This window comes from Mytilus californianus, unplaced genomic scaffold, assembly GCF_021869535.1.
Source record: "Mytilus californianus isolate M0D057914Y unplaced genomic scaffold, xbMytCali1.0.p SCAF_12, whole genome shotgun sequence".
Lineage (NCBI taxonomy): Eukaryota > Metazoa > Mollusca > Bivalvia > Mytilida > Mytilidae > Mytilus > Mytilus californianus.
In genome coordinates this window covers 50,962,419-50,988,039 of record NW_026262604.1, presented here as the reverse complement: position 1 = coordinate 50,988,039, position 25,621 = coordinate 50,962,419, and the positions used below count along the sequence as shown (strand labels likewise).

Sequence of the window (25,621 nt, the reverse complement as noted above, 5' to 3'; positions counted from 1 at the left end):
TGTATCAGTTTCTAGAACTTGGAATAGGCGTACGCATATCAATTATTATTTATGTTGTTCACATGATTTCAGAAGTCCTATTTCTTATGTATTTCATTATACTGAGGAGTTTTTATTTCAAAATATTCCATGAACAGATCTGGTAGATGGCATTTCGATTTAATTAATATATAGCCATCAGTATTTATTTCTTCATGTGTTTTATTCTAAATGCAGTTTATATTATTCTTATTCTTATTTATTTGCCAATTAAGCGTACTATTTTGAATTCCGATGTATCAAAAGCTTAAAATACAAAAAATATAACATAAACAATTTTACTTTTTGTCGATAAAATCTGTTAATGAATATGATTATATTTTGGTGTTGATGAGATATAACGATGTTTGAAATCAACTTTGAAGACGGCACGATACATATGATGACATCGTCACAATGTAGCTTTTTCAGATTAAATGGTATTTCTTGTGATAAGATGTACTCATATCTTATTAATTTTTGAAAGCTTTCTTTATGACTCTAAATGATCAGTGTTGAAGAAACCTCTCCGAATGTTGCAAAAGCTTTCCCAGTACGATAATGATAATAATATAGTTCGTATTGTTTCACATGCACGTGCGCAAAGCACTAATTGAGATATAAAAATTTCGCACGATTGGGACTAAGATATGTTACTACTAAAAGATTGAAGTAAGAAACTGAATTCAATTTTGTCATAGATTCAGTTTGAAGTCATCCCTCTGTGTTTATTTCTAAAAATATTTCAAGATATGACCTACTATTATCAGTAGTATCCTTAATGTCAGTAAAGTTAACTCGGAATAGATTTTATGGAACAACTCCTTTAAATGCTGTTTATTTTTTTCAGGACTTCACCACTATATCTGAACGTAAATTAAAAAATTCCTTTTGTCTTTGAGAAGGTTTTGTAAGAATGTTGCTTCATATAAATACTTGATACAGCTAGCATATTTATTGTAATTATATAACAATTTTAATTTCCGAAAAATCAATTACTTTGGACTCATCACCTAAATACATTGTCATGCGTTTTATTTTCAAGGACCAAAACCTCAACCTACTTGAAACACTAGACCTGGAAATGGTGGAAACGGTGGTACTTGGAATGGGGGGAATGGAGGAAATGGTGGGACAGGTGGAAATGGTGGTACTTGGAGGAGGGGAATGGAGGAAACGGTTGGAATTATGGGAGTGGTGGAAATGGTGGTAATTGGAAAGGTGGAAATGGTGGAAACGGTTGGAATTATGGGAGAGGTGGAAACGGTGGTCGTTGGAATGGTGGGAATGGCAGACATGGTGGAAAACGCTAAAATATAACTTACCGAGGTCCGATATGAACATGTGACAAAATTCTTCTGTCACAAAAATATAGATTAAACTTTGTTCGCATGTGTTTTTATTGTTTAATGCTCTAACATGTTTTATTGAAAATTAGAGTTAGAGATATATACCAATAAGACAAAACCTGACAACACCAATGAACAAAAATACATTTAAAGGTTAATATAGCGTCTTCAACAATATAAATATATATAAACAAGTCTGAATTGAAAACAATGTTCAAACCTATGATTGCGTTGGATAGAAACCGCAATTTTTATAACAAATTTCTTGCTACAGGGGTTAAATACAGCACAAACAACATTTTCCTACAGACCAAAAGTGAAAAAGTATATTTTAACAAACCGCATATATATATATATATATATATATATATATATATATATATATAGGTTTGAACGTTGTTTTCAATTTAGACTTATATATATTTATATATAACATCTGTTGTTCGACCTGTTAGTCAAATGCGTTTTGTTAAAATATACTTTCTCACTTTTTTGGTCTTTTGGAAAATGTTGTTTTTGCTGTATTTAGACTCCTCTACCAAGAAATTTGTTTTGCATGCACACGTATAAAAATTGCGGTTTTTATCCAACGCAATCATAGGTTTGAACGTTGTTTTCAATTTAGACTTGTTTATATTTTTTCGTTTGGGCTTGTATTATATTTTCCTTCGGGTTTATATGATCCGTTCATCCTATTTGTAATATTTCGATTCTTCAAAATCCAAGAGTCTATCCTAAATTGAGGGAAATATATGGCCTTCCAAATACCGTTTTGATCCCTATTATCACTGAAAAGACATTAATTGTCGAAATCCGGATATGGTGTACTAATTTTTGCACCTTTTGTTTGCGGTATACCATCTTTTCCGCAAGTTTATTGTTTTCTGTTTGGTATTAATTAATAATTTTAAAAGATCCATTTTGTAACATCTTGTGATCCGTTTATTTGGCAATCGCCATTGGCAGTCAGCAGGGTTTAAGAACATCTGTTGTTCGACCTGTTAGTCAAATGCGTTTTGTTAAAATATACTTTTTTACTTTTTGGTCTTTTGGAAAATTTTGTTTGTGCTGTATTTAGACTCCTCTATCAAGAAATTTGTTTTGCATGCACACGTATAAAAATTGTGGTTTTTATCCAACGCAAGCATAGGTGTGAACGTTGTTTTCAATGTAGACTTGTTTATATTTATATATATATGTATACACTACTTCAAACTGTAAATCTACCCTTATTGTAAAAAAATTGTCCACAAATTTCACAGAAACTAAAAAACGTCTGCCATCAACTTACAATTAACCAATAAAAACTGAAAGAAATGACAAAATAATTTGTTAAGGTTTAGCTAATCTTTTTCGAAATCTCAAATTTGTCGTTTTTCATTTGTTACAGTCTGGTTTAGTCTACTGGTCTTTTCTGTTGATATACAAAAGATGTGGTATGTACATCAATGAGATGAAAACCTAGTGACAAAACATGTATGATCATATGTCTGTTTACACTTTTCTGTTTGGTATTTTCAAATCTTGTTGATAAAACAGGATGCTTAGTTATGAGATTTATTCAAATCTTCGAAAGAGTAAACGCCAATTAAAATGTAACACTGAATTCCTTCACGTAGCACGGTCTATTCATAGACTTTCAGGAACTTGTATGCCAATGAGTCTAAAAAACACACATTCAACTGAGTTTGAATTATTTTCACTTATTCATACAATCGAAATGTTACTCACCGCTCTACTTTGTTAGTGAAGACTATTTTGATACAATATCGCACTATTTATAAAATTTTGCATTAAAGGCCAACATTATCCAGTAATGTATTTCTTCCTATTTCGACTTATGAGTTTGAATGTTCATTTGCTGTTTTTCGCCTCTCTTTTAAAACAAAGCTTTATTTCTAATGAAATTTGGCTCAATATTGATAAATACACCAAATCATTGTTTGAACCTGATATTGCACACAGCTGTCGCATTGTTACTTTAAGTTAAACATGTTGAAATTGGAAAACTTTTGGAAATGGCTGCATTGTGAACTGAATTGAATACAATTTAGCCATACGTGTACAACAATGTTTAAATCTGTTATTTTACGATAAAAATACGTGTTCGAACTCGACGAAAAGCAAATATCTACTTTAAATATTAAAAGTTTGACTTCGCCTGACATTGGCAAATCTGTTTGGGAATGTAAATTGACTGGCCCATGGCTTATCACATCACGTTTATGTACACGATGACATTAGCAGTGCCCATTTCATTGTAATAATGTGCATTTCGACAATTACTGTCTTTTCACTGACGCTCATGTTTTATACCTTTATGTACGTATACAGATTGATGATGTCCTTCAGAACTTTACTTACACGTATTACAGTATAAAGTAGATGAACTGATTCAATCTTGACGAGGCGCGCGTCTGGCGTGCAAACTTTTGGTCTTGCCACATATATAGAAATATTACTATTTACTACAACTTTTTTATGGCGTCTTTTTAAGTCAGTTGTGTTGTACGTTTGTGATGTATATTTACACAGTTTTGACTGCTGGATCCCAATTATTCTCACATTAACCTTCTATGTCTGTCTGAGTTGCTAACCCACATTTTGCCAATATAACGCAACTGTCATACAAGTGGGCGGTTTAGCTAGTTATAAAACCAGGTTTAATTCACCATTTTCTTCGGAAATTGCCTGTACCAAGTCAGGAATATGGCAGAGTTGTTGTTCACTTGTTCCGTTGATTGATTGCGTTTGATTTTTTCTGTTGTTATATATTTTCTCTTTTTGAATTTGCCTTGGAGTTCAGTATTTTTGTTATACTTTTTTTATCATACCACATCTCCTTATTTATATATTGTTTATACAGTCAAAGAAAATACTACATACCGAACCAAAAATCCCATAGTAAAATACAGAAAAATACTAACACTTAAATAATTATGTCACAAATTAAGCTTGTTTGAATCTATTGCATTTGCCATTTGAAAACCAATGAAACATGCTACATGCACTTGTAGTGAACGATCAAATGGTACCAGTGAGTAAAAGTGTGGACAGAAATATGTTACATACACTTGTAGTGAACGATCACATGGTACAAGGTTGTAAAGTGAGGACAGAAACATGCTACATACACTTGTAGTGAACGATCACATGGCACCAGTGTGTAAAGTGCGGACAGAAATAAACTACAGAAGTATTGTAAGTGTATGGCGCCTACATTTCTACACGTATAAAATAATAAATTTCGAATTAACGCCAACATTACAGTAAGCCAACGACACAAACATGTAAAATCTATATAGATAAATAAACGATCTTTGAAAACACAATGTGCTTTTTTTTACTTAAATTCCGGGTTTTTTTTCAATTAGAACGCTTGTGAAATGGCGACCAAATTTTCAGGTATCTGGAGCACAATTTTAATGTATCGGTTAACAAACTTTCATCTTCAGTATTTGAACGACGAATAACAGACGAATGCACATCAATAAAAATCATTTCACAAGACTTCTTATGAAATATAACACTGTTGATATCAACAAGTCCCGATTTCAAATTTTATGAAAAAGATGACGTATTAAATCGTATTCGAGGTCGGTGACCCCATTTTTTATTGACTAATTTTAAAGCGTTTACCAAGCCTAACGTGGAAATTAAATTTAAAGAAGATATCATTGTATATCTGAATAGAACGAATAGTCTTTAAATTTTCAACTGACCGACGGGCAGACAGACGGATAAAATGAAAACAAAAACTCAACCAAAAATTCACGTTTAATTAAAGACTTTAAACGAATTATTAATATTTTTTCTGAAAATTTTTTTGGTGGTCTATAAAGATATTCACTAAATTTGTTCTCTGACAGTGTCATTTGTAAATAGTCATATAGCATATTTACTTTCGAAAAAAGGCTTTGTCCTATAGTTGTTAATTTCTGTGTCTTTTGGTCTCTTGTGGAGAGTTGTCTCATTGGCAATCATACCACATCTTCTTATTTTTATATTTATGTAAGTTGCAGCAAACATTTTACAAGCGATGTTTCAAAAGTCTTTAATTAAATACGAACACTATTTCTAACTGATGTTCTGTGGAAATGGAGTGTAGAAAGAGGAAAAGCAAATTGAAATGACCATCAAACACACCTTATGTATCTTAATAATCCAAAGAATAGTTTACACTTAGTGAAAAATTTATTCCTTTTTCGCTATGCCTTGCCACACACGTTTACGATTATTACCTAGTCAAACATTGAATTTTACTTAAATTTTGTAACACTTTCTAGAAGCAAGAATGAAACTATATTTGACCGACTCTGAGTAGTTAAGGTACACAAAATACAAAATGTGAACCTTTAAATGTTCAGAGGATTAAATTAATAAAATTAAAAAAACATATTTTGCATTCTAACTTATTTGAATCAGCGCCACTGATTTCAGTTGAAACGCGCTTCTCGCAAACAAAATTAAAATTATGTTATCTTTGAGAAGATTTTCAACGTAAAAATCTATAATGACATATTAATTCATTAATACAGTTACTTATCTAATAAAAAATGAAAACAACACTTATACATCACATGCGTCCGAGGCGCTTTTCTGGATCTACCTTCATCAAGAACGCTCAAAGCCGAATATTTGAAAGCCAAGGATTTATCAGAACCGAAACAGTTGAAGAGCTATATTACCAGAAAAGGACATAAAAATAGCCAAATCCATCTAAAGTTAACTTTGCCTGCGGGAGTTGAAACCTTTAGTTTCTAATAATTTCAAAATTTATTAACGGACTATTTTATAAAGGTTTGTTATAAATCATGTTAGTACTGAAGGACTGACTACTGGGCTGGTGATACCCTCGGGGACTGATAGTCCACCAGCAGAGTATTTAAATGGTAAACAATTCTATTATTTAAGCATTACAATTACAACATTTATATATAGTTAAAACAACATCCTATGTCGTAATAACCACATTCATTTATTTTTTTTTTTTTTTACTATTGTCATAATTGTCTATCGTAAAACAATAAAATAAGTTAGCAAAATAAAACTTATCGATAATATTTTGTTTTATAATTTCTTTTATTTGAGATAGTGCCTTATTTTTTTATGACATCTTGTCTGAAATGGTTGTGAGAAAAATTGAAAAAAACGTAACTCGAAATCTTTATTAAATCAAATTTACTAAAGTCGCGTCTGACGTACAAAATGTAAGCCTGGTATATATGTTCAGATTGTTTTTGTAGAGGTTTGCAATTATATAAAGCTATAAGACACCACGAATCCTTGCCAATTATGAACTTCCTATTCTGTTTATTTTACTTTTTTCCTTATACGTAATAAAATATAATAAAAGCTTGTACCCATTTACCAATCATTTCTTCTTATTGTACAACCTACAAAACAATCATTGTGCTCAAGTATCGGAAATCTTGCTATGATAGACATAAACTATTCATATAAATCAAAACACATCCCGTTGTCTTACTTATATCCGTGTTTGTATGTCCTCATCAAGACTATAAAACATCTGTACTCCTCTCTAAAGGTAGAAAATTGAAGAAAATGAAGCTTTCTATCATCTTAGTCGTATGTCTGGTTGTATCAGTTTCTGGAACTTGGTATAGGCGTAAGTAAATCATATCAATTAGTATCTTAAATGAGGTTCAAATTATTTTAGAAGTCGTATCTCATATTTATTTTATTATATTGAGGAGCTTATATTTAACATTATTATATGTACAGATTTGGAGTTGATGAGATAAAACGACGTTTGAATTTAACTTTTTGACTTATTGCGATGATTGATAGCGTTTGATTTTGGTAGTTGTTATGGACTTCCCCGTTTTGAATTTGCTTTGGATTTCGATGTTTTTGTAATACTTTTTTGATGTAGCCTTGCGCGTTTCAAACTAAAGTCTATGTACATTAATTATCTTTTTAAAAGCTCTTTTTATGGCTATAACATATCAGTTTTGTAGAAGCCTCTAGGAATTATGCAAAAGCTTTCACAGTACCATAATGATAATAATATAGTTAGTATTTTTTAACATGCACGTACATAAAGCACCAATTGAGATATCAAAATTTTTTCTCACGATTGAGATTAATATATGTTACTACTTATAGATGGACATTTGAAATAAGTAACTGAATTGAATTTTGTCATAGATTCAGTTTGAAGTCGTCCCTCTGTGTTTATTTTTAAAAATATTTCAAGATATGACCTACTATTATCAGTAGTATCCTTAATGTCAGTAAAGTTAACTCGGAATAAATTTTATAGAACAACTCCTTGAAATGCAAGATTTTTTTTCAGGACTTCACCACTATATCTGAACGTAAATCAAAGAATTCCTTTTGTCTTTGAGAAGGTTTTGTAAGAATTTTGCTTCATATAAATACTTGACATCACTAGCATATATATTGTAATTTAATTAACAATTCTAATTTCCTACGAATTGATTTCTTTTGACTCATTACTTAAATACATTATCATGCATTTTATTTTCAAGGACCAAAACCAAAACCTGATTGGAACTCCAGACCTGGAAATGGTGGAAACGGTGGTACTTGGAATGGTGGGAATGGAGGAAATGGTGGAAATGATGGGACAGGTGGAAATGGTGGTACATGGAATGGTGGGAATGGAGGAAGCGGTTGGTATAGAAGGAGAGGAGGAAACGGTGGTCGTTGGGATGGTTGGAACGGAGGAAGCGGTCGGTATGGAGGGAGAGGAGGAAATGGTGGTCGTTGGGATGGTGGGAATGGCGGACATGGTGGAAAACGCTAAAACATAACTGACCGAGTTCCGGACTATTTAAAAATGAACATTTGATAAAATTGTTCTAATTTTCCTTATGATTTATTTATTTTTTATGTCACAAAAATAAAGATTAAACTTTGTTCGCATGTGTTTTATTGTTTAATGCTCTAGCATGTTTAATTGAAAATTGGAGTTTTTGATATACACCAATAAGACTGAAACCTGACAACACCAATTAACAAAAAGACATTTAAAGGTTAATATATCGTCTTCAAATATAAGAAAAAAAAAGAGAAAAAAATAAGGCTGAAAATGCACCAAATTTTTATATTCAATATGAATATTCACATTTTGTCTATTACAACAACAAATTGTTCAAACATGTTCTCCATAGTATCCTACCGGTTTCACTGTTTAACAGATCTTCAAGGATATGGTTGCTGGCGACGTCGTCAGGGGTAACGTCTATTAGCGACATTATTATTTAGTCCTGAACGTAATAATATAGCACAACGTAGGTACTTAAAACGAAAGTGGAAGTACATAATTATAAAGAAATGCCTTACAGATTCTCATTTCATCTATTTAATTTAGGACGGTATTTCTTAATAAAATAATTTTCTTTATTAATTTTCATTGGTTCCGTTGTATTATCTGAACACTGATAAAATGGAAAAATGGAGAAATTTGGACGATTTGATCCAGCGCATCTATCAATATGTTTGCTAAGTGGGATTTTTCTTGTGCTCGGGACTCGATTTTGCTGTCTACGTACTGTCATTCGTTTTCTAATGGTATTGCCGGTTTGTCCAATATAATTTTCTTGACAACCACTGCAAGTGATGATGTATAGAAGATTTTCCGATACACATGTAAAACTGTTCTTGATTTTAAAAATGTGTCCTGATTTAAAAACGAATTCTGTTCCTTCGGATAAGTATAAACAAGATTCACAGTTTGGTCGTCCACATTTTTGTACCTTTGGTTGACTATTTTCAGTTTTGAATGTTGCGCGGGGCAACAATTTTTTTAATGATTTCGGTTGCCGTTTGCTTTTAATTACTTTGTGTGAATTAAATAATTTCAACATCCTCTGGTCGCTCTGTAAAAATGGTAAATTGTTATGTATAGTGTTGAAAGCTTCATTATTTCTGGGGTTGTGAGTAGAAATGTACGATAAAACGTTTTCTTTTGAATGTGATTTAGTTTTCTGTAATTCCTGTAAGCTAAAAGATTTGGCTCTAGTTATTCCGTCATCAATTATTATCTTCGGATATTTTCGGTCCAAGAGCATGTATCTTAATTCATTTAATCTTCTATTCCTTAATTCTGGATTTGAAAAGATAGTACATATACGTTTAGCTAGGTTATATGGTATATTGACTCTAGTATGTTTTGGATGACATGATGTAAAAAGTATATATTTATATATATATACACTATATCAAACTGTAAATCATCCCGTATTGTAAACAAGTTGTCCAAAAATTTCACAGAAACTATAAAAAATCTGCCATCAAACTTACAATTAATTAATAAAAACTGAAAGAAATGACACATTAATTTGTAAAGGTTTAGCTAATCTTTTTTGGAAATCTCAAATTTGTCGTTTTTCATTTGTTACAGTCTGGTTTTGTCTAATGGTCTTTTCTGTCGATGTATATAAAAAAGATGTTGTATAAACGACAATGAGACGGAAACCTAGCGACAAAACATCTATGATCATATGTCTGTTTACAATTTTCAGTTTGGTATTTTCAAATCTTGTTGATAAAACAGGATGCTTAGTTATGAGATTTATTCACATCTTCAAAAGAGTAAACGCCAATTAAAATGTACCCCCCCTCCTCCTGAATTCCTTCATATAGCACGATCTATTCCAGAGGTCATTGACACTTTCAGGAATTTGTACACCAATGAGTCTAAAAAAAACACACATTTAACTGAGTTTAAATTATTTTCACTTATCCATACAATTGAAATGTTAATCACTTTGTTTTTGAAGACTATTTGATACAATATCGCACATTTTATATGTTTATGTAAAATTGTGCATTAAGGGACAACATTACCCAGTAATGTATTCCTTCCAATTTCAACTGATGAGTTTGAATGTTCATTTGGTATCTTTCGCCTTTCTTTACTTCCATTGAAATTAGGCTCAATATTGATAAATACACCAAATCATTGTTTGAACTTGATATTGCACACAGCTGTCGCATTGTTACTTTAAGTTAAGCATGTTGAAATTAGAAAACTTTTGGAAATGACTACAGTGTGTACTGAATTGAAAAAAATTTTGCCATACTTGTATAACAATGTTTGATTCTGTTATTTTACGATAAAAATACGTGTTCGAACACGAGAAAAAGCAAATATCTACTTTAGATATTAAAAGTTTGAATTCGCCTGACATTGTCAAATTTGTTTGGGAATGTAAATTGACTGGCCCATGGCTTATAACATCAAGTTTATGTACACAATGACTTTAGCAGTGCCCATTTCATTGTAATAATGCGCATTTCGACAATTACTGTCTTTTCACTGACGCTCATGTTTTATACCTTTATGTACGTATACAGATTGATGATGTCCTTCAGAACTTTACTTAACACTTGTTAAAGTAAAATGTAGACGACCTGTTTAAAGTCTAGAATCTTTGTAATAATACAACAGATCTATTGTTTTTTCGGCATCCTATTGCATGCACTCAAGTTATTGTGTAACGTTTTTGTACGGTTATGTTCCTAGCCACACGTCCTTACATTTGGCTGTATTTCAATGTTTTTATATTTTTTGTATATAAAAAGGATAAGCTGCATTGATTTGATCCTGTGAAAACCCATAAAACATGTACATGAACAGTGCTTTTGTTGAGGTTCTTCGCTATAGAGGATTAGTGCACGCAAAGTTTACCACTAACTATTATCTCAATAACGTCCTTGGTAAGATGTCGATTATTTCAAATATATGCAAGGAAGAATTGTGGGTAAAATAAAATATATGAATGGAGGAGATGTGGTTAAAATCAAATATATGCATGGAAGAATTGTGGGTTAAATCAACATAGATATACTGTCAAATATTTGCACGGACAAATTGAGGGTAACATCAACATAGTCCCAAGCCAATAGCGTGTAGTTCAGTGGTTGTCATTGGCTCATGTCTAGCATCTTTGTTTTTCGTTAATTGGTTTGTAAAAAATTATGCCGTTAGTTTTTTAATTGACTTGTTTTATATTTTGTCATGTACATGTAGGGCCTTTATGGCCGACTATACGATATGTGCTTTTCTCATTGTTGAAAGCTGTATGTTTGCCTATAATTGCTTGCATCAACTTTATTTGATTATTGCTGGATATTTGTCTTATTGGCAATCAAGACGAGGCGTGCGTCCGGCGTGCAAAATTTTGGTCTTGCCACATATATTGAAATATTACTATTTACTACAACTGTTTTTGGTGTGTTTTTAAGTCAGTTTTGTTGTACGTCTGTGATGTATATTTACACAGTTTTGACTGCTGGATCCCAATTATTGTCACATTAACCTTCTATGTCTGTCTGGGTTGCTAACCCACATTTTGTCAATATAACGCAACTGTCATACAAGTGGGCGGTTTAGCTAGTTATAAAACCAGGTTTAATCCACCATTTTCTTCGGAAATTGCCTGTACCAAGTCAGGAATATGGCAGTTGTTGTTCACTTGTTCCGTTGATTAATAGCGTTTGATTTTGTCTGTTGTTATAGATTTTCTCATTTTGAATTTGCCTTAGAGTTCAGTATTTTTGTTAAACTTTTTTTTATCATACCACATCTCCTTATTTTTATATAGTTTATTCTGTCAAAGAAAATACTACATACCGAACCAAAAAATCTTATAGTGAAATATAGAAAAATACCAACACTTAAACAATCATGTGACAAATTAAGTTTGTTTGAATCTATTGCATTTGCTAATTGAAAAAGATCAGATTTTTCTTATTGGATAAATTGTTGAAATGAAATAATGGGTTTACTGTGTGAAAAAATCTCAAATATGGCCAGTGCATGATTAGGAATACAACCTTCTGCATAATCCATGACTATGCCGAGTTAGCATGAGTTCACGTTATGTGCGATATGCGCAAGTTCTTTTATCATCACCCTAAGACTTATGACTTGAAACTATTATCAAATAATGTATGTGAAATATGAAATTGATGGATGATTTAGAATGGCATTACTTGCTCAATTGATGGCGAAAACGAACCATGTTTTGTGTAATTTAGTTTATATGTTAATTAATTTAAAATGTATTGCCGATTGTGATATTTTGAGTAAGATTTCATTAACAAACTTCGATGTCATTTTGCTTGATTGTTACAGTACGAGTATCTTCCTCGTCCTTTCCTAAATCTGCCCTGGTATCATCCCCCGGCCAATATGAGAACTCGGCTTGCGCCTTTGGCTTATTTTGGAATCTCGGGGTAATTACATGGCTAATATAGAAAAAGACATGTTATAATACGTAGACATACAAGTTGTCGGAAATATTATGCTACCTTCCATATACATGTAGCTTTATCTCATTTTATTGTTTATTTCTAATTACGGAATTATAGTACATCAACGATCCCCGCTAATATCAGGTTACGTGCATAAATCATATATAACCCTGAACATGCATGAAATATAACCGATAACCATTCAGGACAAATGGAAAAAATTACATAGTAAACCTAACACATTTTGAATTTGAATTTTAAATTTTGCCTTATTTAAATGACTTTATAACACATCGACGTTTATGGAATAACTTTTCATTTTATCAACTTGTCTGTTTCGGCTTTTTTCGGACTAAGTTTATTTTTTAATATACCCCTAAACCTTGATTAACATTTAACCTTTTCCGTTTCAGCGACTAATTATGCCTTTATGTATAACAAAAACCCATTATAAACAGCTCTGAAGTTTCGGAAATCTGCACATGCTGTTAAATACTCAAATCAATTTAAACACATCCCATCAGTTTATCAATATCCGTATTATTACAGCTCCGCGCAAACTATAAAACATGTATTTCTCTCTCTCTTTCAAGTAAAAGGCTTACGGGAGAATGAACCTTTATTTTATCTTAGTTGTTGTAACAGTTTCGGGACATTGAAAATTGCGAACCTATATCAATTATGAATGATATTCATGTGGTTCCCATGATCTTAGAAGTAATATTTTATAAGTATTTTAAAATATGATGCTCTCATTTGGTAGTATTCCTTGTGCAGATCTAGCACATGGAATTAACAAAAATTGGTTGGTTTTTTTTTTTTCTTCGGTATACATATGATTTACCATCTGTATTTATTTCTTCGTATATTTTATGATTGGTGCACTTTATGAAAAAATATTGTATTTGTAAGCGAAAGCATCCTGTTTTGAATACAATAATCTGCTGAAGATTCTTGTGTATTTAAAAATGAATACAATAATAATACGGTCAATACGGGTTAACTATTATAGAAATCGTTTTAATATAACTGCAAAATTGTAATGGTATGATTAAAAGTTTTGAAGTAGATCGTTAGAATACTTAAGAATCCTAATCAGATGGACACAGCTGGTTGAGTATACCTCATCACACTACTTGCAATTGATAATGTCATATTTTACTGTAGACATAATGGAAGTAACAATTTAATAAATATGTTTAGTTGAATAGTTAATTGAATTGCAATATATCACATATCACATATAATGTGTTTAAACTAAATCTGAGTTCCTGCAGTTTTTTTGAAGAGTAAACTTGTATTCCCGAAATATAGTATTACACGTTGGTTCTAATGCTTATGATATGTCTACATCGAAATTGAGATTTGCATTAACTCAATTGCTATCACGGGATGGAATTGTTGTTGTTTATGATATAACAAAGGAATAAGACCGAGGGTGAGTCTTTTCAACCTAAACGGGTAGATTTTTCGATTCAGCGGGAAGCGACATTTACTTTTACGCACCAAAATATTTTTTTTAGTACTTAGCAACATGTTTAAGTCAAAAACGAACACCGTTGTTTATCTCTTCTCTCAACAGACATTTTTTGCATAACAGTTTTTTTTAATCTTCAACATTTTGAATACAAATAAAACCTGAACGCTTCATTTCAAATGGAATGATTCATTCTTTATTGACAGTTGTTTGATACTTCTAAAGGGCTTAACTTTAGTTGTTTATATCAGTGTATTAATTGAAGTTTTATGTGATGTGTTTCTTTTTTATTCGTGATTGTATATAATATTTGGGAAAGGAATAAGTACATTTCCTTTTGAATCCTTGTCAACTATATTGAACCCTTTCGCTGTTCTACCAAGCATGTCTTACTGTTATATGTAGCTAGTGGAATGCATTACGAATTTGATATTACTGATTAACCGTAAGCAATTAACAATATTCAGTCTAACCTATAAAATATGCATTCTCTAGAATCATTGAGAGACATAAATGTGTATGAATTCAAATGTTAACACCATGCTCATTGTACTAAGCTTTAAGAAAGTGCTAAAACATGTATCATTTGTTTTATTAAATCATCAAGGATAAACTACAAAGGGAATTGCGCAGAACAGACAACAATAAATATGGATGAAGGTGAAGGTTATAACACCAGACATACAACATAAATTCAATCTGTGGAATCTTAGGAAGCGGGGGTGTTTAAATTGTGATAAATGACAAAATGGTAGAAATGGTGATAATGTTTTTTGTACTGACGGGAATGGAGGAAACAATAGGAATGGTGGAAATGGTGGGAATGGAGGAAATAGTGTTCATTGAAATAATGGCAATGGAGGAAACAATAGGAATGGTGGAAATGGTGGGAATACAGAACATGCTGGTCATGGGAATGGTGGGAGTGAAAGAAGCGATGGGAATGGTAAAAATGGTAGGAATGGACGCGGTGGTCATTAGAACGAATGTAGCGAAAAGGCAAGGGGAATAGTGAAAATAGAGGAAGTGATGGTCATGAGAACGGTGGGATTGGAGGGAGCAAAATGAATGGTGGAAATGGTGGGAATGGCGGAAACGGTGTTTATTGGAATAAGGGGAATGGAGGAAACAATAGGAAAGGTGGATATGGTGGGAATAGAGAATATGGTGAACATTGGTGGGAGGAAAGGAAGCGATGGGAATGGTGAAAATGATGGGAATGGAGAAATCGATGGTCATTAGAATGGTAGAAATGAAGGGAGCAATAGGAATTTTGGAAATGATGGAATTGGAGGAAATTGTGTTCAATGGAACAGTGGGAATAGAGGAAGCAATAGGAATAATGGTAATGATGGGAATAGACAAAAATAATGGTCATTGGAATGTTGGAAATGGTAGGAATGGTGAAAATTGTAGGAATGTTGGAACGAGGTCACTGGAACGGTTGGAATGATTGAAGCAATACAAATGTTAGAAATGATGGAATAGGAGCAAATGCTGTTCATTGGAACGGTGGGAATGGAGAAAACAATTGGAATGTAAGAAATGATGGGAATGGAGGAAATGGTGTTCATTGAAACGGTGGGAAAGGAGGAAGCAATAGGAACTGTGGAAATAGTTAGAATGGGAGGAAATTGTGGTTATTGAAATGTTGGGAGTGAAGGAAGCAATGGGAATGTTGGAAATGGAGGAAACAGTGTTCATTGGAATGATAGGAATTGATTAGCAATGGGAATTGTGGAAATGATGGGAATGAAGATAATGATGTTCAATGGAACGGTGGGGATGGAGGAAGCAATATGAATGCTGAAACTGGTGGAAATAGAGAAAATGGTGGTCATTGGAATGGTGGGGGTGAAGGAAGCGATGGAAACGGTGAAAATGGTGGGAATAGAGAAAATGGTGGTCATTGGAATGGATGGTGTGACGAAAGCGATTGGAATGATAGAAATGGTAGGAATAGGAAGCGGTGGTCATTGGGACGATGGGAATGGAGGAAGCGATGGGAATGGAGGAAATTGTCGTCATTGAAATGGTTGTCATTGGAACGGGGGGAATGGAGGAAGAGTTTGGAATGGTAAAAATTGTGGGAATGGAGGAAGTGGCGGTCATTGGAACGGTAGGAGTGAAGGAAGCGATGGGAATGGCGGAACTGGTGGTAATGGAGGAAATGGTGGTTATTGGAATAATGGGATTGAAGGAGGCGATGGGAATGGTGGAAATGGTGGTAACGGAGGACGCGGTGTTCATTAGAACGGTTGGAATGGAGGAAACAATGGGGAGGGTTGAAATGGTAACGGCGGCCAATTTGAAAATTCAAAAGTCAATTGATACATCTACATATGCCAACTAATATTTGTGTGAAGTTTCATTATCCTTGGATCATTTTGGTTTCCATGGTAACCATTGCCATCTTGAACCATTCCCAAGTCAGGTACACAACTTCACATTGTGGCCCACATTATGGTATAGTAGAATCTCCTTCATCATTGGTCTATTCAATTCTGAGAACTACCGTAGACAAAATGAGTGGAAGAATATAAAAAAATAAGAACAAAACTACTATCAAGGGGTGCTTAACGACCTTGACTACCAATGAGCGTCTCGCACGGTCGGTAAGAAAAAATCGAAGCGTAGAATAACAATATGTCACCCCAACTACGTTGAGGGTGCAATAATAATAATAAGAAGAAAAGAAACGTAGAATAACAAACGGTCACATTAAAACAGTTGATAGTGCCATAATTAACGAATAAGGAAATAAAACAAATTTCACCAAGTCAGTAATATTTTATTTATGACAAAATCCAAATTATTTCTTAATATGTTATTTAATTATGTCTCATGTTTTACATACATCCATTTTGGTCGGATATACTTATCCAAGTGATATGAATGTTACAATTATGTTTAATATCCAATGTTTTTCGTACAACCAATTTGATCGGTTTTTCTAAACGAAGTTGTATCAACGTGATACGTTTGTAGAATGTTCTTTAATCTGTTTGTTGTTGCTTCGTCTACACCATCACGGTCTCTTGTCAGAATCCAAGCAATTTCTGAAGAAACAAATTGTAAAAGTGGAGGTGTTTCAATAATTATATACTTCGAAATCATAGCAGTTTTGAAGGCAAATACAGTTTCAGTAGTACAAATGTATATCTATATTTTATGCAAAATGAAACTAACACCTTATAACTTTCATGCGTCCGTAGTAATTCTCTAGATTTATCTTCATAAGGAACGCCCAAACCCTAATATGTGAAATCAAGGAATGTAAAAAATTAAAAAAAGATGTAGTAAATTAAGTGCCAGTCTTTGTAAGAATAAGACAATTAAGAAAAATTTCAAAACATGGCCAAAAAAACCCACCTACCTAACCATCCTATTTTGAAGTTAATCTCATCCTGAGTTAGAAATAGAAGGTCTTTTGATTGTGCGTGTCTGGTAAATCGAGATATCTCTAAATAACTTTTGGTTAGAATGATAGCAAATTACGGAGTTAGCTCCCCTTAATTTTTAATTTCTAGTGCATTTCAACCAAATTATATCTTGAGTTACCAGAACAGGAAAAGGAAATGAATGTTATATTCATGCACCATTATACAATTTTAACATAATATAATGTCAGCTTGGGTGGGTTTTTGTTTGTCATGTTTTCACCACTGCCTGATTCTTAGGCAGATTGGCACTTAAGAACACTATTTTCAAATATGTTTCCTAGTTCTATGGACTGTCCATTATTACGATTCATGCATAAACGAATCTAATTATCTATAGCTTGACTTAAACTAAATACGTATCATAGATATATCGATATGTCGTTTAAAAAAGAGAAATATTTTAATTCCAAATGAAACTTTTTCAAAATACCCTCGATTTTTGAGTATCTAATTATAGATACTCTCATGAACTTCTGGTTCTCAACACCTATTATCGTAATATGATTACACGTGTTTATTGTGGTTGTTTGTCCTGAATATGCGTGAAATGTTTGCTACTGGATGTAAAGCAAATACTTATCCATGTTTTCTTTGTAATTCATTGAGCCCAACTAAATGCGTCTCGATAGTTCTCTAGGACTTTAGAATATAACTTATTTGTGCTGATTTTTAATCAGATAATAATCTTTAGATGGTGTAAAACTAATACACACGATAATACAACGAGGCCTCAGAATGTGGTATGATTGCCGATGGGACCATTTTTCCACCAGAGTTCAAATAACGTGTTTGTTAGCAACTATAGGTCGCAGTAGGGCCTTTAAAAACGAACAAAACCTCCACTATTAAAAGCCTTGACATGACAAAATTGGAAACAATTCAAACGAGAAAACAGATGGCTTGAATTATGACAAAACAATCAACCAAAATCATATATGACGAAAGCAATCAACGACAATCACTGAATTACGACTTATTGAAACAGGAAGATACAGAAAGTGGCGGAATTCAACAAGTTTGTGAGCGCTCAACTTTTCCTAATATCAGTCTTTTGTAAAAATAAATTGTCAATATTAAAAAAATTATAGTATTGAGATTCTGACATACTAAAAGATTAGTACAAAATGTACTGTAAAAACAACTAAAATTGTCAGTGCAGTAATAAACAATACTCTTCTGTTACATGTATCTAACACACGTGTATATCTTCCATGTGTGTTTTTTTTTTTTTTTTTTTTGTTGATGTTCAAATCAACATTAATTTCTAATTTGTCTTAATTGGATATTTCGCTAACTTGAATTTAAATTATGAAGATATTCGATTGAGGAACATATCAGAAACCAAAATAAATACAATATTTTTTTTAATCGGTACTAATAAATCAATTGTGTTGCATTTATATAGTAAACTTTAAGGAGGACATTTATTTTACAATTAGAAATGTTATGGAATAATTTATTACCATAATCTAAAAATGAAAAATATGTTGATAGAGAAAAATTGAATTGGAGAATAAAACGCTAAGAAATTGTCGACTAGCAGAGCTATAAACCGTTAGTAGGCGTTTGCTAATTCCATTTGAAACTGTGTGTCATAGAGATAGGAATTGGAATTCGTTTTCATAAAGTTAAAACTTTAATCGGAGTTATGACACTCAACCCTATAAAATAAAAACATTGGAAATTTAAGTTAAGATTTGTTTTGTGGTCTTTCCAATCAAAATTTAGTTTAATATTAAAGTCCTGACCTTATACAAGTGGGATGCTTAGCTTATACATCCAGGTTTAATCCACCATGTTCTTCGGAAAATGTCTGTACCAAGTCAGTAATATGACAGTTGTTTTCCGCTCGTTCCGTTGGTTGATAACGTTTGATTTTGTCAGTTTTTATGGACTTCTCCCTGCTAGAATTTACCGTAGAGTTCGATATTTTTGTTATACTTTTTACACATGGGAAGAGAATGTGGTAAGTGATTGCTCGAGTTATTTCACAATGAATGTTAAATAAACGCCTTCTTCCGAAATCTACAAAAAATGTCATTCTACATCCGCATGCGCACTATACAAAACGGCTATGTCTATCTATAAGCATGATTTTTATACAAAGATTTCACCTGTTTTCTTACATAGCCTAATAATTTAATTTTGGATGTAACACGTCTTCTGATTGGGTTAAAGTCTTTTGTCTATCAACTCATAGACATAATTTTGTCATGTGACCGTGACGTTATTAACTTTTTCTCGTGATTTACTCCTTACAAAAAATTCCTTAGATTATAATGAATGACTGACAACAATGTATAATACCTGTTCTTGCAAAATAGAAGTCGCTACATGACCAAACCAAGGAGTATGTGTCATAGTCTGTGTCTAAAACCCAATAGGCACCTGCTGGTTGGACTGTAAAAAAATATCAAATGTCTAACATCATCAACATATATGTGGGAATAGTTTTTTACAACGTTGAGTACAGTAATAATTTAAGGGTCTGGATGTGGGTCTTTCATTTTTTATTCTTTGTTTTTTATACCATTATCTCTATTCTTTATTCATGTTGCCCATTATTCTTTACTCCTTATTTCACCCTTATATTCTCTATTCCTGATTTTTTGGGCCTATTTTTCTCTTTGCATAATTTTTTAATCCTTTATTCTGTTTTTTTTTTCGTCCACTATTCTAAATTCTGTAATCGTCCTGAAAATGCATGAAACATTTGACACTGGGTATTAAGTAATCACAATCAATCAATCTATTTTGTAAACCCCATCCAGACCCTCATTAAGTCTGTATTTCATTTGATGGTTTTATATTTCAAATTAAAAACAATTGTTTGAATGATAATCAGGGAAATAGCATTCACTTTGTACCAGACTAAACAACAGTATAACACACGTATAGGACGTATGCATAATCTTGTTGACTCAATCTATTAGCAAAACAAAAGCTTGTATATTATCATTATTTAAGATTCGCATTGAAGTTTTCAAAACGTTTTATTAAATTTCATCTTGTACAATTCCGCCGTTTAATTTCATTTGAATTATTTACGCCTGCAGTCAACACATTTGTAAGTTTATAGTTACATTATATGAATATTTATTCAACAAAATTCATTCGTTCCCTAAAAGAACAAAAAGTGTGTCCTCCTTCATATGACCTTTTTATCAAGACCCACAACTCTGCACCAAAATCAATAGAACATCATTTACTATAGGGCGAAAAAGGGGGGTCGGTGTTAAAGAGATGTCTGTGACAGTTATATTTAGCAATACATTGTACACCAAACAGACTATAAGTTATCATGTCTACAAGTTTAACCCCGCCGCATTTTTACGCCTGTCCCAAGTCAGAAACCTCTGGCCTTTGTTAGTCTTGTGTGTTGTTTTTTTTCAATTTTGGTTCATTAATTATATGTTTCGGAGTTTAGTGTGACGTTCATTTTCGCAAACCTAGTATACCTTATTGTTAAAAGCATACGATACAGTTTTGATCCCATATTGATTTTTTTACGAAAATTTGCTTACAAGCTATTTTTCACCCAGTCAATTCAAATATGTAATATAAAATATACCTTCATGTGCTAATTTCGGAGATAAATGGGGGTCAAAATTTTAGACATTTACCAAAATTTTTTTTTTTTATATTTTTATCCTTTGGATAGACATGCCTTACTCTTTTGTTTCAAAAGATAAACACACGCGATTTTTTGTAAAAACATCTAGAAAATCTTCTTTACATAAGTATGCTCTAATTTTGGATAAAAATTCTTTGGAAATAATTAATTTTTATCAAAGTTCCAAGGGTTTAGGAAAAAAACGGTATTTTTTGCTGTCTATTTATCTAATTTAAAAAAATTCCATTATTGACTTTTTCATAAAAATTTGTACAAATAATCTTCATACGTAATCAAACCTAATGTCATTTTAAAAAAGAGGGGTCCATGAACTCGTTTTCAAGTTAAATCAGTCTGAATGATTAAAATCAGTCGAAAAATGCATCTTTTCCCGGTATGTCGCAGTTCGACGTCGCGAAAATAACATTTTACGTTAGCAACGTCATTGCCTCCCCTGTAACTGTATCGTATGCCCTTAAGGGGCCAGCTAAGGCCCGCCTCCGGGTGCGGGATTTTCTCGCTGTGTTGAAGACCCATTGGTGGTCTTGGGCTGTTTTCTGCTCTTTGGTCGATTTTTTGTCTCTTTGACGCATTCCTTGTTCCCATTCTCAATTTTATGTCTATTTATTGTATGTTTTTAAGAAAATCAATTTTAATATATACTTACATCTAGAAAACTTGACAGATAATTTTGCTGGTTCAGTCTCTCCTAATGTTGCTCTACCAACAGCTTCACTTGGACGACCAGTTCTATGAAAAAAAAAAAACAATGTATGAATGTTGAAACGATATTCGAATTGACAGTTGTAATAGAATTATTTTAACTTGTAATACCAAAATGGTAGGATACAATTACTTTATACTTTGTAGATATGGTATTATTCCATTTTTACCAATAACGGACCTGTAAGAGTTTTGATAAATAAAAATGAGGGGAGAAATCGCCATCCAAATGTTTAAAAGAATTGAATTGTTCTGTGTTAATTAGAAATAATGTTCAAAATGTTTGATTTCCCGGACTTGTTTTGTAATGCATACGTGGAAAAAAATTAATTTAAATACAAAATGTAGACTGGTTCCCTGTCCTTTAGTTGCTTACCCCGACAGATATAAGAAAAAAACAAAGGTGACTCAGATACCCGTATGTTGCAAGGTAGAGAACCAGCCTAAACATGTTTTTTTCTTAAAATAAACATACCTCGTGTTAACTCCCGCGTTAAGAACTTTAATGCTACCATCGTTGTTTAAGCTGTAATTAGCACTAATACATTTGAGACCAAGTTCAGCAAGAAAGAAAAATTTCTCATTTTCGTACCATTTACCTAAATACTGAAAATAAACAAACATTTGCGTCTAATAGTTTTTCTCTTCTCTAACTTCAAGTATGTCACATTGTTTAGATTTGTTGAGAGAAAAGTTTATATTAAATCAAAAATGTAAAAATGGAGAATTTAAAATTGTATCAAGAAGGCAGCAAACCAACGACACAAGCAAATTTTCAATATGACAATGTGATTAATCGTGTGTATTCTCCTTCCATGTGTAGGTGTCCAACAGGGTAAAACGTCATAAAAAATATCAGTATTATAACTCAATACGCAAAACACGAATTGCTGTACACAAGACTCACAGGCATTGTTTGAATCAAACAGTTTTTTTTTATAGTTGAGGGCCAATGAAAACCCTTAACTCCAAAATGTTGTGACAAATGAGGCTAAGGCCAGTGTTTCAAACTATATTAACATTTCATGAACACTAGCTTTACTAAAAACGACTGCATTAATTATATACTAATAATTTAATTTTGGATGTAACACGTCTTTTGATTGGCTGAAATTATTTTGTCTATCAGCTCATAGACATAATTTTATTCAGTGTGCACTACATTTTTATGTTATTTCTTCATAGACAGAAAACATAGTAGTCATTCCTTAAATATTCATGTCAGCAGTGGAGAGTTATACGACACACATACATACAATGAATATAAGGATATGCGATGTGAACATCAGAAAGTCCAAGGATATTTACGAAAATGCTTATTTGAAACATACATGCGTCAAACTCTAAATCACGCAACCGCTAGATATATATAATATATAATTTAATGAAACTTTTATCTCAACTTTTTATACATAAGTATATAGCTTACTATACGAGATTGGTTTTAATTGCACAGTGTTGTTCAAAACCATATCGTGTAGTTGTTTACAACTTTGTACTTTTATTTATCATTGTTGAAGGCCTATATTTTCTTACATCCACTTCATTTTAACTTTGGTGGATAGTTTTCGCATTGGCAACCATACCTCACCTCCTTATTTTTATATCGACAAATTCTACAAATGTTCACCGTATGAAAAATGTCAAATTCAACTTAAATTTAAGCGACCATATATGAGACACCTAAACCAAAGTTCTCTAGTAAATTTAAAACCTGAATAGACAAGTCAACCAAGATTTAAAAAAACGATAGCGACAATTCAATTTTATTTTGCGACTGAATATATCATTTTCAAAAATTACCAGTATAAAAAGAAATAAAAAATAATTGAATTTTTTATGTGATTTTTTTCTGTACAAATAAAACTGTCTGTGACATTGGATACAAAAGCTTTCACTTACCCTGTCTGCATCAAAGTTCTGTTTTACTGGAATATCCGGGCATCTTCCCCATCGTGGTACCTGACAGGTTGCCAAAGAGACAGAAATAACGAAAAATATTGTGGAAACCAAGTAGTTCTTCATAATAAAGTCGTCGTTGGTTCAAATCTAGTGAATATACCTTGCCTAGTTATGAGATATCTTGGTTATATATACACAATTGATGATAATTGTTTAGTACATGTAACTGACCAATCGGTAGGGGGGAATTATTGCGTTATATTTGGTGAATACGCAAAATCATGTGTTAATAAACTGCTAAATGACCATTAGTCTGTACATGTAATATGATGATAATTTCGTGTAAAAACCCAATTGTTCTTGTGAAATATAAATTAAAGCACTATATCAAACCTCTGTGGGGCCTCTTATATAAACCACAAATTTGTTTCATAATTTGTTATTTTGTGACTAATCAGTAAACAATGGCCATGCTATCGATGAACAACACCTGATAATGTTATCAATGGTGTTATTATAATCTGAGAGAGCTATTGTTTATTTTTATTCATATACCAAATTCAGAAATTTTATGTTGCAAAACCATGGCTTAATTTAGGGCGTCCATTTGTTTATGCGGGATGTGTGAATACAAAGCCACGTCCGATCGGGTACATACATGTAATTGTTCCTTATAAAGTGCAATTTTCGAGCGGATGCACCACAGAACATGCACCAAAGAGTAGTTATTTCTCACTACATGTAAAGATGTGTAATAACTTTTTTTGTAAATCGGAGATAAAATTGGGCTGACGTAAAATAACTTAACTCAATGTTGACTTTGTTTATTAATATCATCAGGTCATCTGTAAATATGGAATTTCAAATTTTGATGAAACCTGAATTTTAAACATAAAATAGTTTAATTCATATATTTGCCACCATTTCTAGTTTAGTAACATTCATAATACTATGACAGAAATATATTCCTATAGTTAATTTTAAATCTTTAAAATAAAAATGAACTATTTGAAAATGAACACATCACATTTAAAAATGTGTTATATGTATCTGTACGTGAGGGTATGGATGGGGGGGTCCTTCATTTCTGTATTCTATAATTGTTTCGCTCATTATTCTTTATTTCTAAAAATAATGGCTATTCTGTAACTACTTGATAACTGTATTGTGGAATTTTTTTTCTGTACTCAGTATATTTTTACGCAATTCTTTAATTTTTGCAGTTATTCTTTATATTTTAGCTCCCCATTATTCTCTATTGTTTATTTATTTATTTTTTTTTGGTCCATTTTTCTCTATTCTTTATTATTATTTTTTTGCCCATCATTCTCTATTCTGTAAACCCCATCCACACCCTCATACATGTCTCTTGATATATGGAATTATATTTAGTTTCTGTAGAGATACGACAAAATAGGAGATGCATTATGTTTGAGAAAAAATTATTTGACTATTAGATGCTTTTAACTTCATCTTTAAGAAATATAAAAGATCTCTGTGATCCACTAAGATATATGGATAAATGTCCGCTTATCCCATCATACAGAAAAAAATATATACCAAAGGGGAGCCTTTATTAGATTGTAAGGAGGTGTATACACATCCAGTCTACATTTGGACGACAAATCCGACGCATGGTCATGGGGAGCGTGTCGTGTTCTCTGTTCGTATAGAACCCTTGCAACAACGAAAAGGACCCAGCTTAGAAAACATGGAAAAGTATTTATACTATTATACTAGACATTTGCGGACAACAAACAATATACTTTGAGTGTAGTACTTAAGGATGTACTTAAGTGAGGTTTAGGAATTTGTGTCATGTTCGGACTCCTTGGTTTTCCCCTAC

At 32.2% G+C, this 25,621-nt stretch overlaps 3 protein-coding genes across 4 annotated transcripts; 2 read left to right on the top strand and 1 right to left on the bottom strand.

Annotated features, from left to right (window-relative positions):
• Positions 1-6,915: 6,915 nt before the first annotated feature.
• Positions 6,916-8,273, top strand: LOC127721965 (glycine, alanine and asparagine-rich protein-like). The gene is made up of 2 exons (XM_052228811.1): positions 6,916-6,996; positions 7,883-8,273. Exons 1-2 carry the CDS (start codon positions 6,933-6,935, stop codon positions 8,158-8,160), a joined length of 342 nt encoding a protein of 113 aa, XP_052084771.1. The 5' UTR covers positions 6,916-6,932; the 3' UTR covers positions 8,161-8,273.
• Positions 8,274-15,289: 7,016 nt separating this feature from the next.
• LOC127721114 (N66 matrix protein-like) lies at positions 15,290-16,347 on the top strand. The gene is made up of 3 exons (XM_052227791.1): positions 15,290-15,537; positions 15,821-16,047; positions 16,193-16,347. Exons 1-3 carry the CDS (start codon positions 15,290-15,292, stop codon positions 16,345-16,347), a joined length of 630 nt encoding a protein of 209 aa, XP_052083751.1.
• A 523-nt stretch (positions 16,348-16,870) lies between these two features.
• Positions 16,871-24,298, bottom strand: LOC127721962 (apolipoprotein D-like). 2 transcript variants are annotated; one of them, XM_052228807.1, is made up of 5 exons: positions 23,776-24,298; positions 22,349-22,479; positions 21,818-21,900; positions 19,845-19,937; positions 16,871-17,153 (listed from the first exon to the last, which is right to left on the bottom strand). In XM_052228807.1, exons 1-5 carry the CDS (start codon positions 23,896-23,898, stop codon positions 17,005-17,007), a joined length of 579 nt encoding a protein of 192 aa, XP_052084767.1. In that variant the 5' UTR covers positions 23,899-24,298; the 3' UTR covers positions 16,871-17,004. The 2 variants fall into 2 exon arrangements, with proteins under 2 accessions (XP_052084767.1, XP_052084768.1); XM_052228808.1 differs by having other exon boundaries at positions 22,349-22,399; positions 23,776-23,841.
• Between the last annotated feature and the right edge of the window lie 1,323 nt (positions 24,299-25,621).

Coding starts and splice junctions, on each gene's coding strand:
- LOC127721965 (XM_052228811.1), top strand. CDS start 6,933: ATGAAGCTTTCTATCATCTTAGTCGTATGTCTGGTTGTATCAGTTTCT. Junction 6,997..7,882: donor TTCTGGAACTTGGTATAGGC/GTAAGTAAATCA, acceptor TTTATTTTCAAG/GACCAAAACCAAAACCTGAT.
- LOC127721114 (XM_052227791.1), top strand. CDS start 15,290: ATGGGAATGGTGAAAATGATGGGAATGGAGAAATCGATGGTCATTAGA. Junction 15,538..15,820: donor GGAACGAGGTCACTGGAACG/GTTGGAATGATT, acceptor GGAATTGATTAG/CAATGGGAATTGTGGAAATG. Junction 16,048..16,192: donor CGATTGGAATGATAGAAATG/GTAGGAATAGGA, acceptor GTGGGAATGGAG/GAAGTGGCGGTCATTGGAAC.
- LOC127721962 (XM_052228807.1), bottom strand. CDS start 23,898: ATGAAGAACTACTTGGTTTCCACAATATTTTTCGTTATTTCTGTCTCT. Junction 21,901..22,348: donor AACGCGGGAGTTAACACGAG/GTATGTTTATTT, acceptor TTTTTTTCATAG/AACTGGTCGTCCAAGTGAAG. Junction 19,938..21,817: donor ATCTGTCAAGTTTTCTAGAT/GTAAGTATATAT, acceptor ATTTTTTTACAG/TCCAACCAGCAGGTGCCTAT.